Here is a 16706-nt window from a genome sequence, read left to right as displayed (position 1 = left end):
ATCAGCTGATACTAGAAATTAATATTAAATAAATTCTAACAACAGCTGATCAAGCTTAAACGTGCTGCTGTTGTTTAACGCGACATCCGCTGGTTTCCTCTTTCTGGCGCAAAGTGGGCGATAAATAAACAAGAGAGAAAAGCCGATCAGCTGATCATTGATCAGTTTCGTGATTGAAGTAGAAACGGGAGAGAATGAGAGAAGAAGAGGCAGCTGTGCAGCTTCAGCTTTGTGTCTTTTTCATTGTAGCTGAAGTCCGGGACAAACTGTGTTCCTTTTCACCTCAGTACGAAACGCGTAATATTTTCTCTGAATACCAGACGATTCTGTTTTTTAGGGGACGGTTGGAAACTCTAATAATTAACCGTATGAACAAAATAAAGTTCAACATCAGTAACATAGCACCCACACAGCTGTATAGAAACTCCGTCATGCTAGCTAGCACGCAGTACGAAAATGTCAGCATACCGAAAATAAACTCCACCTAAACTTGGTTTATATCTGACTCAGATAGACTGCAGGTCATAACTTCTTACCTGAAGTTCAGTTCACCTGACACGCGGACCGGCGGCCGCTTCGGGTCTCTCCTCTTGCCTCCCTTTTCCTTCATCCACCTGCTGGCTTCCACCACTTGCTAATGTTATTGAATCTGTGGAAGCTCCGATAGCCACCACACGAAGTAACGAGTAACGAGCCTATCTAAATCCCAGTAACGAGTAACGCGTTCCTGGTTTTGGCATAATAACTAGTTACCGTGCTCGTTACCACAATAATAACGTAGTTACTGTAACGCGTTACTTAATAACGCGTTAGTCCCAACACTGGTTATAATACAGCTGTCCAATATGTGGACCTTTGCTGGCTTTATCTTGGTCAGCCTTCTTGGACAGAAAAACCATAGCCTGGCCTCATAACAACAGGCCACAGTTTCAGGGTCACAAACCTGCGCTACATATGGCTTTTTTTTTCTTTTTTCTTTTTTTACCCATCTCCGATGGCTTCCTCTTCTTTTAAAATAACAACAAAACACTATATAAATGTGATCAGTGGATATTCATTTTTGGAACTTTATTCAGCACTAGTGTAAGGAACTCTTCATATTCTATGATTGTAAAAATGTGCAGCCTGTTCGCTGAATTCTCAAGCCTTGGGTCTTCTCAGCTAACAATTCAAGATCCATAAGGTTAAAGAAAGAAAAATGGTAACTAAGTATGTGGACAAATTTGGCTTCTTTCACTTCCAGCAAGGTTTATCTACATCTGTACTTTAGTCAAAATTACATCAAAACTGGCATTTAAAAAAAAAAAATTTTTTTGTTTAAATTGAAATTAAAATTATTTTTTTTCTTTTGTAAAAGTAGCCTATGTCAAATTTTATATATTTGTAAAATCACAAGTAGGGCTCAAAGTGGTTTGCAGAGCATTTTACTGGATATTTTGTACCACAATTATTCAGTTTATTTGGTAATAAAGAAGATAGGAATACATTTTAATCATTTACACCTATTAGTAACATTGATACAAGGTAATTTATATGTAATAGGCTTTATTGTAGGGCTCAAGTGTGTTTTTTGTTGTTGTTTTGTTTTTGGTTTTTTTACAGTCAAAATAGGGTAAAATTAGCTCTTTTGAGAGTAAAGATTAGCGACCCCAACTATATTTTTCAAAATTAAACGATCATGTCTGTGCTTCACTTTGGAGAGACTCTTATTTTTGAAAGAAGCAACCCCATGCGTCAATTCCGGTTGTCGAATAACATCAACCCGGAGCTGCGCCTGTGAGCTAACGCTTCATCTATTGTCAGTGTATTTTCCTCGGCACACACAGAGAAAAAGCATGTCAGATACGGTAAGAAATGCGCTCCGAAGGCTCTGTGTTGTTTTATCACCAGCAGAAAACGGAAAAAGGCTGCTTGCTGTTTATTTATGCCCGCTGCCTCGTATCGAGTTATCTAATATGCTAGCTGTTAGCTCGTGTAGCTTCGGGCCTGAAGTCACAGCTTATTTAGCCGCTAGCGGCTAGCTCTGGTTTCTTATTTAAAGTTCTGCTGTGGAGCAATGGTTGTTGGCAGTAATACGAAACAGAAACTGTTACAAAACAGAGTGACATGGTTTTCCAAAGCAGTGACACTCGGGTGTCGGCCCGGCTTGGAATTAAATAAATATTTATATATATGAGTGTGTGTGTCGTGCTTGGAGGTGTTTTGTTTATTTACGGTTTGTTTGTTTATTTTTAGGAGACAAAACCATCCAGCCAAGACGGAGGGGATAAAAAAGATGGAGAGTACATCAAATTAAAAGTGATTGGTCAGGTGTGTATGTGTTAGATGATATTAATGATGCTTTCTTACATATTTTTAGTGTTATTTTTGTTATATTTTCTTTTTGTACCAGTGTCAGTGTAGAGTCAGCTCCAGGGAGGAGGGAGAGACTGTTAGAGTAAAGGCTGTCACTTTACACTGTCTTATCAGACATAACCAGTTTTTTTTGTTATCAAAATCCTGCTACACTCCATGACCAAACATTTGCATATTTGCATTCGTAGGATTCTTATACTTTAATAAGTAAATAAAGTGTACATAAACTGAAACTACAGATCCACAACCATAAATCTACTCAGTGGCTCTTTTAACAAAAATATAATATTTGGCTTTATCTTGATTGATGCTGCAATATCTCAAAGGTGGTGGTCCTTTAAGTTGGTTCCTTTATTACGAAGCAAGTTTGACATACATGGGGGGTGTCTTTCTGTTTTATTCACTTACCCTTAGAACCTGACTGATTTATCAGCAAATTGAGGTTATCGGCTATTATTGGCTATTTATTATCTTTTGGTATCGCTGTGTTTAACGAGTGATAAGGCAAAGTTTAAAAGCAAACGAGAGATGGGGGAAACAATCTTCAACCATGTTTTAAGGGTTGTTACAACATAGTTTTATAGTTAGGCAGAGCATTAATGAGACAATATACTATTGTAAACAATGTGGAAGCATTACGCAGAAAACAGACAAATTTAAATGCAGACTGTGCAAAGACATGACAGCACTTGCAGTGCATGAGGATTTAAAATGCCGGCACCCTGGAGCTGTGACCTCAACTCTTGACTGGGACAGTTTTAGGGACCTAAGTTAGTGTGTCGCATTGTTACCTTGTTTATGTTAGTGTTTGTACACTAATATTTATGTTAGCTTACCTGTTGGAAACTTCTTAGGGTGATGCTAGCTAAGCAAACATGTTTTGTTAGCCAATGAGTGAAATGCGATAGTAAACCTTTAAACAGGAGTAGCTACACTGTCTCCTAGTTTGTCTTTTTTCTTCTCACATTAATATTAGTGTTTATTCTGAATAGTCAGGGGTGCACAAAAGTGGTCCGCAGGTGCACATTCACTGTCAAAATAAAAGACGCGCACCAGATAAGAAGTTGCAACGCGCGTTTGCGTACATATAAAAGGCACTGTTTTTGTCCGCTAGAGTGGGATTTTCACAGCATATTCTGCACCACATCTCTGTGCGTTCATCATTTGTTTGAAGCCAGCTCACCTCCTTCAACCACTTTTCCAAGAATACGCGCTTCTTTTGCGATTCGGACTCCTGACATTTCTTTGGAGGTGGAGGAACACCAAAGTAATTGCTTAAAGGAGCTTGCTTCTTCGACATCTTTAAGAGTTCTAAACAAATGTCTGTCCTCCAGAAAATCATATGTACGCAAACGCGCGTTGCAACGTCTTATCTGGTGCGCGTCTTTTATTTTGACAGCGAGTGCGCACCTGCGGACCACTTACGTGCACCCCTGTGAATAGTAAACCTCTCCCACCTAATGTTAGGTAGTTAATTTGTGGTTTTGCCCATATCAGTAATTAATTATGTATATAGTCAAACAGTTTAACTGGCATTGAGCACGTATAGATGAGCTTGTTTATGTGAACAAATGTTTCCTGGGTCATTATTTTAATTTGCTGTGGGACAAGACAGCAGGGTGATATTCACAGGTGGGCAGGCTTGAGCAGCTGAAGTACTGGAGCCTAGAACAGGAGGTTTGCCCAAAGGAAGTGGAGATAAGAGTTATTAAAATAGTCATTGATCAACTGACTAATCAAAGAAAAATTGGCAGATTAGTTGTCTACCAAAATAGTCCTTTAGTTGCAGCCCTACGATATACACCTGTATGTCACAAACGTCAGGGAAATCTGTTTCTCTGTTGTGTTTCTGAAAGGGAAAACAGACTTTGAGTTGATAAAACCAGAGCTGTGATAAATAATTGATGCCATGCTTTTTCTTAGATATTCAGCGCTCGCACGCAGAAAGTGCTTGAGATGAAAACAAAACAAAACATGACTTTCCTGAAAAAGTTATATGGTAACACATGGCATTTGGTTGCTGAGGAACAGGGGGAAGTTGTGGGAGTGATGGTGCTGAAAAAGAAAACGGCAAGTTGAGAGATTTGAGATATTTAGCGTGTTTGTAGTGAACCGTTAGTGTGTAGTGTCGAAGTTTTTATGTTTGTTTTGCTTTGTGTGGCATTAACAAAACAAAAAAGACCACTGAATGTCACAGATGCTGGCCACAAAGCCATCAAAGATGGTCTGCCATGCACCTTGAGATGTGACCCCTCACAGTAACCCCTGCCCTTCTCCATATACGCATGAGGCAAATTTCTGAAATTGACCTTATATGTAGGACAGTCCAGTATGTCTGGAATGGTGAATGTGCGCTGCTTTGTTTGGCTGCTGTATTGCTGTGCAGTATATTTTTAAGATCCTATTCAGTTTGGGGTGGGGTTTTTTTTTTACTATGAATATTTATATAGACAGATTTTTCCTCTATTATTACATGTAAATATCCTTCTTTTTTTTTTTTTTTGTAATGCTTTATACCTTACAGTCTCATTGTGAGTAAATGCACCTAAGTTTCATTCTGATGTGTGCAAACTGGTCTATGTTCTGATTGACAAGAAAGTAGCAATTCTGTTCTGTGAAGCCTTCATAAAAGGTTACAGCCGTGCAAACTGTGCATCGCTTTAATTCTGAAATTTAAATGAATTCAGTCGGTGATGCAGAGACTCTGTATGTCTTTTTGTTAGGCCGTAATGCTGCTGAATCTGCTCTACACTGCTGGATTTGCAGTTAATGGCATGGATTAGAAAACTGAGCGGTTACATTGGGAGGTTGCTGCTCACATAGTTCTGTTCAATCAATACAGATAATTTAACTTTGGCCTGGCAACAAAGCAGAGATTTCCTCCTTTATTACGTTATTGGAGACAGTCAGATGTGAACATACTGAGCAGTCTTGAGTATCAGAGCTCTAATGTGCAGTTAATATGCTGACTGAAAGCACACTGGGTGGTAAAATGGATATATTTATTCATAAAGTAACTCATGAACTCACTAATTAATGAAAAGATCTCAGTGATGACGTCTCTGATTGGAGTGGACGGTGCTCAGTTGATCCATTTTGTGAGGAGGAAGCGTGAAATGACACAATGAACAGTCCCTTTTATGTTAACATGCGAGGAGGGTGAAGCAGAAAGCCTGAGTTAATGGAGAAAGATGATAGTGTCATGACACCCACTATCTCTGGAAGAGCGTTTAGGCTTTGTCAAGCCCGCTAACACAAAGCAAGCTTGGATATAGGGCCGTGCGATATGACCAAAATCTCATATCCCGATATTAAGACATCTATCGTCCAATAACAATATAAATCACAAAAATGTAACATTTTCTGTAAATTCTGTGAATGTCGGGCAGCTCGACTTGCGTGAAGTGTTTCCAGCTGGGCGTCGCGTACCTGGAGTCAAGTGTTTTAACTGATGCATGAAACGATACATTTTTAGACATAGGTTGTAACGGCCGCCGTTTTCTTTGTGAGTATTTATTACACAGCGTGCTGCGGAGAAAAGCCTGTTCTAACGTTTGAGTCTAAGATTTATTTTTTAGCACCTGACGGCTCTTTTTTGCTTCTCATCCGTAAATACTCTGCATCTTTCACGTGATTCAGTTTATTTTGAAAAGTCTCAACAGGATCTTGAGCTTTATTGTGAAAGGTTTATGTGGAAAATAAACAAGCGGACACGAGGTGGTTTTACCGTCGTTGTTGCTAACGACAACGCATAAAAACAAGCACTTGTCCGTCTGTAGTGTGGTTGTATTAAATATAAGAGAAAGAGAGAACTTTAGGAAATTAATATAGCCACTACAGTGACCATCAAAATAATGAAAAAATATTGCCGTAAACAGTTTATTTTGCGACACCACGAAACAAACGATAGCGTAAAATGAAACGATAGGCGTTTTTATATCGTCATCTGATATATATCGTTATATCGAACAGCCCTACTTGGATATGTATCCTCGTAGTTTTATTTTCTTTGGATTCGCATCTCTGCTGTCAACTGTGAATTTTTCTGGGTGGAAAGAGCCGCACGTATAGGTGCATTTAAATCACCCTGAGGAAGGTCATCCTCCTCTCTTTCACAGTGGATTTTAATAACCACACAGTTTCCTACAGCAGCTGAGCATCTGTTTGTTTTAGCTCAAATTTTTTCCAGGCTCGATAAATCCCATGAATCCTCCTCACAAAGAAGTTTAGCCACTCAGTGAGCACATCATTTTCACATCATGTTTTTTTTTTTGCTTTGAAATTAGTTTCAATTGGTTTCCATAACGTGTTCTATTTTTTGCTGCTTAGTTTTGTCTGAAAATGTTCAGTTATTTTAGGATTTTATAAGTTTCACTACAAGCTTTAACAACTATAATGTAGGGATGATTGGCACTTAATGGATTACAACATAAACAATGACAGTCAGTCATGTTTCTATCCCAGTCCTTTGACCCTAATGGCTAAAGACATTTCCTCTATATTTTTTACACTCTGTCTCTGTTTGTAAAAGTGTGTTTTTTTAGCCTTCAGCATATTGAAAACTTTGTGTTCAGGCTGCTGAGATCTGATCACAGTCTATTTAAGGGCTAGGCTCGATGCTGTACACCATAATGACAGTAACTGTGAAATCAAACATCTTAAATAATAATGGAATTATTCTTTTTCTATAGTTTTAGACTTCCTCCACCTTGCTTTTCATGTATTATGAGTATAATGTATTTCCCAAAATGAGACAAAATGCACAATAAGACAATGGGTTTTTTTCTGACAGTGTCTTTATTTATTTTCAAACATAACACCTGTACACAACCACTAAAACATAACAAAACAAGTAACTAAACTTACATACACTACAAACTACACATACTGCAGTAGTACATATATCACCATAAAAATGAAAGAAAAGGCGGGGGGTAACTGTGTGGGACTCCCACCATACATTACTCACAGTCGCAGGTATACGTTACACGTAAATTACAAAGTAGTCGTTCAATGCCAAGCAATAAACATATTCCCAAATGGACTGCAGAGGGCCACTTATGAGTCATCTCCAAAAGCTTCCACCAAACGGGCAAGCCTTTATTTGCAAGAAAGTTTTTTGAAGATGCTATCAGAGCTTTGTTGTTTACCCCTGATTGCGTAGGTGATCTTTTCTAAGGGCAGAGTTGATGTTAATTCTGAAATCAATTTACCCATCCTTGGTCTATCCACGGGCAGCACGGTGGCGCGGTGGTTAGCACTGTTGCCGCACAGCAAGAAGGTCCTGAGTTCAATTCCACCATCAGGCCGGGTTCTTTCTGTGTGGAGTTTGCATGTTCTCCCCGTGTTTGCGTGGGTTCTCTCCGGGTACTCCGGCTTCCTCCCACCGTCCAAAGACATGCAGCTTGTGGGGATAGGTTAATTGGATAATCCAAATTGCCACTAGGTGTGAATGTGAGTGCGAATGGTTGTCTGTCCCTGTGTGTTGGCCCTGCGACAGACTGGCGACCTGTCCAGGGCGTACCCCGCCTCTCGCCCTATGACAGCTGGGATAGGCTCCAGCGCCCCCCGCGACCCTGAAAAGGATAAGCGGAAGTGAATGGATGGATGGATGGATGGATGGTCTATCCACCTCTTTCCAAGCAATTGCAGACATTCTCTTGGCCATCAGCAGCCTTATGTCTAAAAATAGCCGATGCTTCCTTGTTATGTTACAATTAGCTGGGTAAATACCCAGCAGAAAAAGTTTAGGTTCTAAATGTATTTTTATTTCTAATATTTCTTCAGTGCATTGTTTTACTTCTTCACAGAATTTCCTAATTTCAGGACACTGCCACAAACAGGGGAAAATCGTGCACTTTTCCTCGTCACATTTTATGCAAACATCCAGGATGGTACTGTAGAAAGCGTAAAGTTTGACTGGAGTCATATAAGTACGCTTTAACCAGTTGTACTGCAAGAAATTTAAATGAGTGTTCACTGTTTAAGATTGTACCTTGGCACAAGCCCTCTCACACTCTTCAATGGAGATGTTCTCCTGTAAGTCCTCTCTCCAGGGGCGTTTATCAATATGCGTACTTGTGCGTACTTGCGTTCTCGTGTACTCGTGATACGTCATCAGTCGGAGACCAAGTACTGTTCCAATTCGAAGTACGCATCAAGCCGAGAACGCGAAAAAGTCCCGGATGTGTTCTCGATCCGCCCGTTTTATCGAGCATGCATCGGTGTGGACTTGGGACAGCTACATATCCCAGAATGCATTTCGTCCAAAACTCAACAGCGGACTCCCGGCACATCGTTTTCAACCCCCCCCCCCCCCGCTCGCGGACTTCTCACTACTCAGGTTAAAGAAACTCCAGCAGCTGTCTATAGTATTGAGTGTCCACTACAATAGAAATAAAAGCGTTCTAACATCTCACCTGCTTCTTTTTATTAAGGTATGTACACGTATGTACATGTACACTATTTTTATTAATAGAGGTTTCACTACTGAGGTTGAAAATGATATATAAGTCACTTAGATCACTTCTAAATGTTAATGTTTGGTTTATTTCAGTGTTTTATTTGTTCCTGAGTAAACCGGTTTGGCTGTGATTAAAGTTAAGCTTCATAACATGTTACTCACAGTTAAATTAGGAGGGGACGGCAGTAAAAACTCCGGACCTGTGACATCATCACGTACACAGGTGTTCCAATTGTACATATCGCGAGTCCGTGCTCGTGTTCTCGGCGGGTACGTACTCCCGTGCGTTCTCGGCGGGTACGTACTCCCGTGCGTTCTCGGCGGGTACGTACTCCCGTGCGTTCTCGGCGGGTACGTACTCCCGTGCGTTCTCGGCGGGTACGTACTCCCGTGCGTTCTCGGCGGGTACGTACTCCCGTGCGTTCTCGGCGGGTACGTACTCACCGAGAACGCGAGTACGTACTCGCGTACTTGGGCATTGATAAACGGCCCAGGACTCAAGCTTTTTTACTGATGTTTCTGGCGAGGCAGCCACCAGTTCATTATACACTTTAGAAGTCAAGCCCCTTCCCTGGCAATCTTTCACCATCATTTCTTCGAGTGTTGATACGCCAGGAATGGACAAGGACTGATTTGCTATGTTCTAATAATATCTCTCAGTTGTAAATATCTAAAGAACTGGCTGCGGGCTAAGTCATACTTGGCAACAATTTCATCAAAGGACAGAATAGACAAAGTTAAAGATAAATATTACTGTCACTGGCATGACCCAGGTCCTACGCCACACCAAAAATGGAAAGGACAATAGTGGGTGATTAATATGCATGTTTAATGAAACCGGTTTCCAGACAAGCGAGAATACAAGCTGATGCTTGTAAGTAGAGCTGGGCGATAGAACGATAACGATATGTATTGCGAAATAATTTTTTCTCGATAGAAAAATTAAACTATTGCGATAGACCTCATCTCCCTTGTCCTCTTAAAAAAAAAAAAGAACAGCCAATCCAAATTAAGTAGCGCAGAGCCGAACCAATCACAGCCGCAGCGTCACGTCACGTGACGTACAGCACAAGTGCAAAGGCACACGTCTATTTGTTTTTGCAGCCGGGCTGCCCGGGTAATGAAGGAAATGAGATGCCGACTAGAGAAAAATCAACCGACAGCGTGACGGAAGGTTACCGAAAAGAAAACCGATGATGGTTCCAATGCCGGAGAGATTGTCGAATGGAAGGGCCACAGAAGTTCCGTAGTGTGAAAGTATTTCGGCTATTTCAAGTCTGACAAAAAACAGAGTAGCGCACTGTAAATTGTGCCGAAAGCAAGTCTGGAAATACAATAAAGCGGTGCATGCTCAATCTCTGACTGAAAGCGCTAATTCGTCATTCGGCTTTTGTCAGACTAAAGTAACTGTTAAAAGTGTTTGAAAAGCTAAGCTATACAACAAGGAGAGATTGAGAATTTCCTTTTAGTTTCTCAGTTTATTTGATATTGACAAAAGTTAGTCAATTTTGTCTGTTCTTCTGTAAAACAAACTAAGATTTATTTTTAGAATTAAAATTTTGTTTCTAAGTGAAATTGACAATTTAGTGGTCTGTTTTGTTTGTTCTATTTTGAAACTTAAACGCTTTAGCGGCTGCCTTTTGTGTAGTTTGCAGTATTTGCCTTTATTTATCTGAAACTGAAGTCTCATGTTCCTTAAGTACATCTACCCTGTTGAACTTATTATGGGAAATAAATATTTAAATCAAAACAAGCTGCTGATTATTTCACATTTTACTTGTGAGCAACGGCACATTTAAATCTTACAAATATAGTTACTTGGCTTATATCGTGATATATATCGTTATCGCCTGAAATAAAAAAAACATATCGTGATATGAAAAAATCTTATATCGCCCAGCTCTACTTGTAAGAATAGTATGACTGCTGGGGCTTAGAAGCTAGAAGCTAACTACACGAGTGGTTCAGGGAAACTCGGATAGTTTTTATTCCCATCTCTTCACAGACTCTGTTAGGCAGCGTCGGCACATCACCTTTCAAGTGAGCGAGTGCTGTACATTTCTATGTGGTGTTGTGATATTTTTAGTCATAAAAATGTTTCCTGCCATGAATAGTTCAAATATGCCTCCCCTACTACTGCCCAATGGATGGAAAAATGTAAGTCTGTGTTTTTAAACTTTGACTTGACAATCAAGGCTTCAACTTGATTGTGATTTCTGATGTTTCAATAGTAGTTTGGGTGTCTCTGAGGTTATCAGTGGTAAAAACTAACACGACTGCACAATTGTGGCTTCAACCCGGCTGTGGTGGAAACAGCACAACATGTGAGGTTACAAAAATCAAGAGGTGCGTGCCTGGCCCAAAGGAGCCAGGTGAGATGTTCCAGTCAAGTCCTACCAGGAGGAGGCCCAGGGACAAACCCAGGACTCGTTGAAACGATTATATCCAGGGGTTCACATAAGTGGTCCGCAGGTGCGCATTCGCTGTCAAAATAAAAGACGCGCACCAGATAAAAAGTTGCAACGCGCGTTTGCGTACATATAAAAGGCACTGTTGTCCGCTAGAGTGGGATTTTCACGTGTTCCCTCTGATAAACTGGAGAAGGTGGCTGGGGAGAGGGAGGGCTGGGTTTCTCTGTTCAGGCTGCTGACCCTGTGGAGATGTGGAATATTTTAAACTGTGTCAGACTCTCAAAACATTTAGATTTCTGAAATAACTGGAAAAAAAGAGTTGAAAAATTTAACAAAGTATTAATTAGAAGTGGAAAATTTCAATAAAGTCTCTTGTCTTTGACACACCAGTGAACCAAATCCTGTAAAAACTTTGAGACATTGTAGCAAAATTCATGCTAGGAAACGCTTTTACAATGAAAAGCACAAAGAAGTGTATGACACGGAGTCAAGTTATTAAGTGTTACAGTCCGCCTGCGCTGTGGAATCTGACTTAACACAATATAAAGTGAAGGTTATTTTCAGGCAAGCGGCGGTTCATAAACACAATAAAGTTCCTGGGATTGTGTTTCTTATCACTGCCTTGCTTGCCTCCACAGGACAGCAGTGAAATCCACTTTAAGGTGAAAATGACAACACATCTAAAGAAGCTGAAGGAGTCATACAGCCAGAGACAGGTAAATCAGTCACTCCCAGTTACTCAGTGACACAGGTTTGACTCCAGGCCACACACAGAGAGGGCTGAGAGCTCAGGAGTAAGTCACTTTAAAAAAACAAACAAAAAAAACCCAACCTCTGTGCATTTGTGTTTTCCCTCCAGGGCGTCCCAGCGAGCACGCTAAGGTTTTTGTTTGAAGGACAGAGAATCGCAGACAACCAGACTCCCAAAGAGGTAACCTTTCATCTTTAGGCTTTACTGTCCTCTTAAGCTCTTCCCCACATTTATCCAGAGTCCCTCCTTTCTGTAGAGATGCATGTTCCTTCATCCTTTCTGTTAAATTACTGAAGTTTCCATAAACCTGTCCTGGATCTGGATTCCTGATGTGTGTTTTAATACCCTGTTATTCACTGTTAAAAAAAAAACAAAGAATCATCACAGTGTAACATAGTAAAATCAAAATGACAACAGGTACACTGGGGAGCAAACAACAAGACAGTTTAGCACATGATGGACACAGACCAGTACTCTCTCCTTATTCCTCCTGAATGATTTTTCTATAGTTTAGATTTTTTACTGGCCTCATCACTGCTGGTAGCATGAGATGGTGGCAGGCCTCAGGTTGCACAGGTAGTCCAGCTTCTCCAGGATGGGACGTCGCAAGATGATTTTTTTTTTTTTTCACCAGGGAGTTGCCTTCCCAAACCATCACTGACCCACTGCCAAACAGTGGCAGGATAACAGTGCCACAGACAACATAACACTCTCCACGGCTTCTCCAGACACTTTCACATCTGTAACCTGTGTTCACTGTGAATCTGCTCTTGTCTGTGAAGGCAACGGGGCACCAGTAGGAGGACCTGCCAGTTCTGGTGTTTTCTAGCAAGTACTGCATGCCGCTGTGAGTGCATGGCCCTCATATCATCCTCATGAAGTTGGTTTCTGATTGTTGGTCAGAAACATGCTCACCAACAGCTCGCTGGAGGTCGTCTTGCTGCTGGATTGGTCTTCTTCTACTGAACTGTCCACCTCTGCTTGTGTGACAGCCCATCCCCTGATTATCTCCTCCACTCTTGAAACTGTGCTGTAAGACACAACAAACTGTTTTGTCTTGTCCTGGAGGAGCTGGACTACCTGATCATTCTGAATGGGCTGCAGGTCTCCAGCACTGCTACCAGCAGTGACAAGGACACTAACACAAAGCTAAACTAGAGAGAAATCAGTCTGCTAAACAGTTACATTAAAGCAGCTGAAATGGATTCAGGGTGGTTTCTGCTTCCTAACTGGACACACTGATATCCCTGAAGTTTAACTGACTTTGTGTTACACTGTGGTAATTGTTTGAATTTGCAGCCCTGTGAACGCTCCAGTTCTTTCCAGGTTTCTCTCATATCTTAAATCCATTTCATGATTTCCTATTTTTGTTTTTATTTGTTTTTTCCCTTGGAAACTTGTGTAAAACTTGTTTGCATGGCCCTTAAACTTTATTATGAATACTTTAAGCACATATTTGAATGATTTTTTTTTTTTTTTTTATGTTAGTAAAACATTCTGATGTATTAATGCGGCTATGCATTTATCCACTGCACTAACAGATTACATCAAGTAGAATAACATCAGGCATTAGCTCTGAGAACCATGTTTGTAGGGTTGATGGACGTGTTGACAGATGAGGTCAGTTTGTTTGCAAATGACACTGTGACCTGTAGTGAGAGTAGGGAGCAGATGGAAGAGAGCCCAGACAGGTGGAGGTGTGCTCTGGAGAGATGAGGAAATAAAATCAGTACAAGCAAGACAGAATACGTGTGTTTGAATTAGAGAAAGAGCCAAGTGGAAAGGTGAAGGTAGATGAATTTAAATACCTGGGGTCAATCATCTAAATCAAAGGAGTGGGTGGGGGCGAGTCTCAGGGAGAAGGTTCATGGACGTAGTGAAGAAGGGGTTGGGGTTGGATGTGAAGCAGGATTTGGTGAGCTGCAAATAACAGGAAGTGAATTACTGTTGTACTAAAACGTGTCTCTGTGCTGTGTGTTAATGCTAGCTGGGAATGGAGGACGAGGACGTCATCGAGGTGTATCAAGAACAGACTGGCGGACTTTGGAACGATTAAACCTCCCACATTTCTAAATCCTTTTATTTCTTTCTCTTTTACTTATTTTGTATTTTATTTTTTATGTATGTACGTATTTTTGTTCAGTTTCAAACCATCTGGATCAAAATGGACTCAATTAGGGCTTCCGCGTGTGTGGGCAGGCTGGCAAACAGGCTGAGGACATGGACCACCGGTTCTCTGAAGTGCAGGGATGAATTCAGCCCACATTTACCAAGAAAAACGTTCTTTTTCCTTCCTGTTTTTAATCATCCTTGTAGTTATATCAGAAGAAATAAATGATCCTATAATAAGCAGCTGCAGAAAAAGGAATAGTTCACGCAGAATGAAAAGGTTTGCTCTGTTTCAGTTCACCCCTCGAGTTTCAGGTTTCCTTGTTAATCTCTATTTTGAGTACTCGCTGTTTTTTGTTCGGTATGGGATTTGATAGTTTGAAGGTTTGAGTTGATCATCTTCTTTTGAATGTGCCCCACCTCTTTACCAAGATAGATTAAATGTAACTCCTCCTGACAAAAGGTTGGAGCAAGCTGTCAAGTTTAGCAGGTTGGATTGTTTCTGATCGTGCTGAGAATGCCCGATTTGAGGTCTTATGCTATTTGCCTTCTATAATCCAGTAAACATGGATCTTTGGAGTAAAAAATTTGCCTATATCCTTTATATTTGTACATTACACAGTACATACACAAGCAGTTTACTTGGGTTATATTGGAAAAGAAACTAAATATTGGGGTTGTAGCCACCATGGGATCACCATATTTGGTCAGTGGGGTGGAGTACCATATCCTCAGTTTGGTTAGGAAGCTGAAACACATGCTGTATTAACACCTGGCGTTAACATGCGACCCACATCTGGTTGCTGTCACTCACAACGGCTCAATTTATGATTGAATTATAATCATGATCATTTATTACAGTACCCCAGCTTTAGAAACATCATCTATTTGTTTTACTTTTAAGACAAATCTCATCTATTTCAGTCAAATTCAAGTCAAATTCAAACATGCAGAATTTAGTTTTCATCACCAGGGGGCAGTGTTTTATTTCTTTTTAGTCCTGTCACCATTTCCTCAGAGGCTTTCTCTGTTTGTTAAGAAAAAAGTTTTCTTAATAATTTATCTGACTAAACAAAGGCCACACTGACTCACTGCACCCATATTGTGGTAGAAACTGGTATAATGTCAAAGTACAGCTCAGCCCTAGTTCAGCCTCAGTTGACATCTTATAAACACAACACGCAGGACTTGTTTCTTTACATTCTGAGGGAGCTTTTGGGTCATTTTAAACAGAATAATTTAAATTAACCACCTTTAAAGGGAAATTATGAGGCTTATGAAGCAGGCCACATTTTTTTGGGATCTTTCACTGTATGGAAAACTGAGACATGATGTTCAGCATCTGTTGGATGATTCAGTACGTGTGAAGCATCTGAGAAACGCACAAAAAAAAGCGTGGTGATAGTCAGGGATTTCTGGATGAACTGTTCCTTTTAAGCTTTCATTTTCATGTTTGGGGAGAAAAGAAACAGGTTAGATGTTTCATTCCACATGTTTTGTGTGACATTCAGGGCTCATAAACAGCTGGATTAGTGGACAGTCCACCATAAGAAGTGGACAACATAAGAGTTTGTGTTGATCATCCTCCGTGTGCCATGTTTCTTAAACTGCACCATGTTGTAAGATGATAATAACCAACCTGAAATGAAACTACTTCAGATTTGAACCCATTTTTAAATGACTTTTACGTGTATATGTTGTATTCAGTATTAGTGTGTGTGAATGATATGCCATGTATATCTCCAGTGTCTTTATTTTAATATGTTCAAGGGTTTCATTCTGTAATTATGTATGAAAATATAAACCTGTTATAGACACGTTTTACTCGCTGACAGTCACAGAGATTTTTGAAGTCCTCTGGCAGTTTTGTGCAAAGAAAGGTCTTCTGCTGTGGTGTCGGCGCGTGTTTTTAAAGCTTTTCTTTCCTGGTTTTGGAATGAAACTCTTAATCTGTGTACTGTATGAAGTTCCTCCTGAAGGTAAACGCAGCCCCAGAGCTCTGGCTCACATTTAAATCAGGTTAAAGCAGCACCTCAGAGTTCATAGTAGAAAAACAACGTTAAATAAAGTAATGATCAGTGGCTGTCATTCCCCAGAGGTGTGTGCATAAAAAAAAAATAGGTAGATGAGATTTTCTCAACCTGGCCGGCTGTTTGAAATTTGTCCTTTTTGTGCATTGGTGATATATCTGCTCCACCCAAACTCCACCCAGACGTACAGGGCTGTGATTTGAGCCATAACGCCGATCTCGGTGAAGTGACGGGACTGTCCGCCACTCGAGGAACATTGATACAGATGGTTTGAAATTCTGGAGATGAGCTTTTGGCTTTTTTTGAATAAAATATTTAAAAACAAAACTTTGGTGTGTGTGTGCCTGCTTTATGCACTTGTTGTAGTCCAATAATTTAAAGTGGTCCTGTTATGCTGTTCATATAATATTTGTCCTGTTCCAGTGGTGGATGTTCATACTGAGCAGTGGATCAGTGAACTCACTACATGCTTTAAGAGCCAGACACAAATTGAGCGAGCCCATTAGAAAACTATATAAAAAAATTAAAAAAAATTAATTTTCTTTTATATTTATAATTTACACTTTTAAAATAGTTTGCATTTTGCA

The 16706-nt window shown here is 40.2% G+C and overlaps 1 protein-coding gene across 1 annotated transcript; it reads left to right on the top strand.

The window, feature by feature from the left end:
- The first annotated feature begins 1700 nt into the window (after positions 1–1700).
- sumo1 (small ubiquitin like modifier 1) lies at positions 1701–16317 on the top strand. The gene is made up of 5 exons (XM_003446534.5): positions 1701–1847; positions 2236–2310; positions 11868–11945; positions 12089–12160; positions 13968–16317. Exons 1-5 carry the CDS (start codon positions 1836–1838, stop codon positions 14034–14036), a joined length of 306 nt encoding a protein of 101 aa, XP_003446582.1. The 5' UTR covers positions 1701–1835; the 3' UTR covers positions 14037–16317.
- The last annotated feature ends 389 nt before the right edge of the window (positions 16318–16706 follow it).

Source organism: Oreochromis niloticus, linkage group LG23, assembly GCF_001858045.2.
Source record: "Oreochromis niloticus isolate F11D_XX linkage group LG23, O_niloticus_UMD_NMBU, whole genome shotgun sequence".
NCBI classification, from domain to species: domain Eukaryota; kingdom Metazoa; phylum Chordata; class Actinopteri; order Cichliformes; family Cichlidae; genus Oreochromis; species Oreochromis niloticus.
This window is presented reverse-complemented; position numbering and strand designations above follow the sequence as displayed.

Coding starts and splice junctions, on each gene's coding strand:
- sumo1 (XM_003446534.5), top strand. Junction 2,311..11,867: donor AATTAAAAGTGATTGGTCAG/GTGTGTATGTGT, acceptor TTGCCTCCACAG/GACAGCAGTGAAATCCACTT. Junction 11,946..12,088: donor AGTCATACAGCCAGAGACAG/GTAAATCAGTCA, acceptor TTTTCCCTCCAG/GGCGTCCCAGCGAGCACGCT.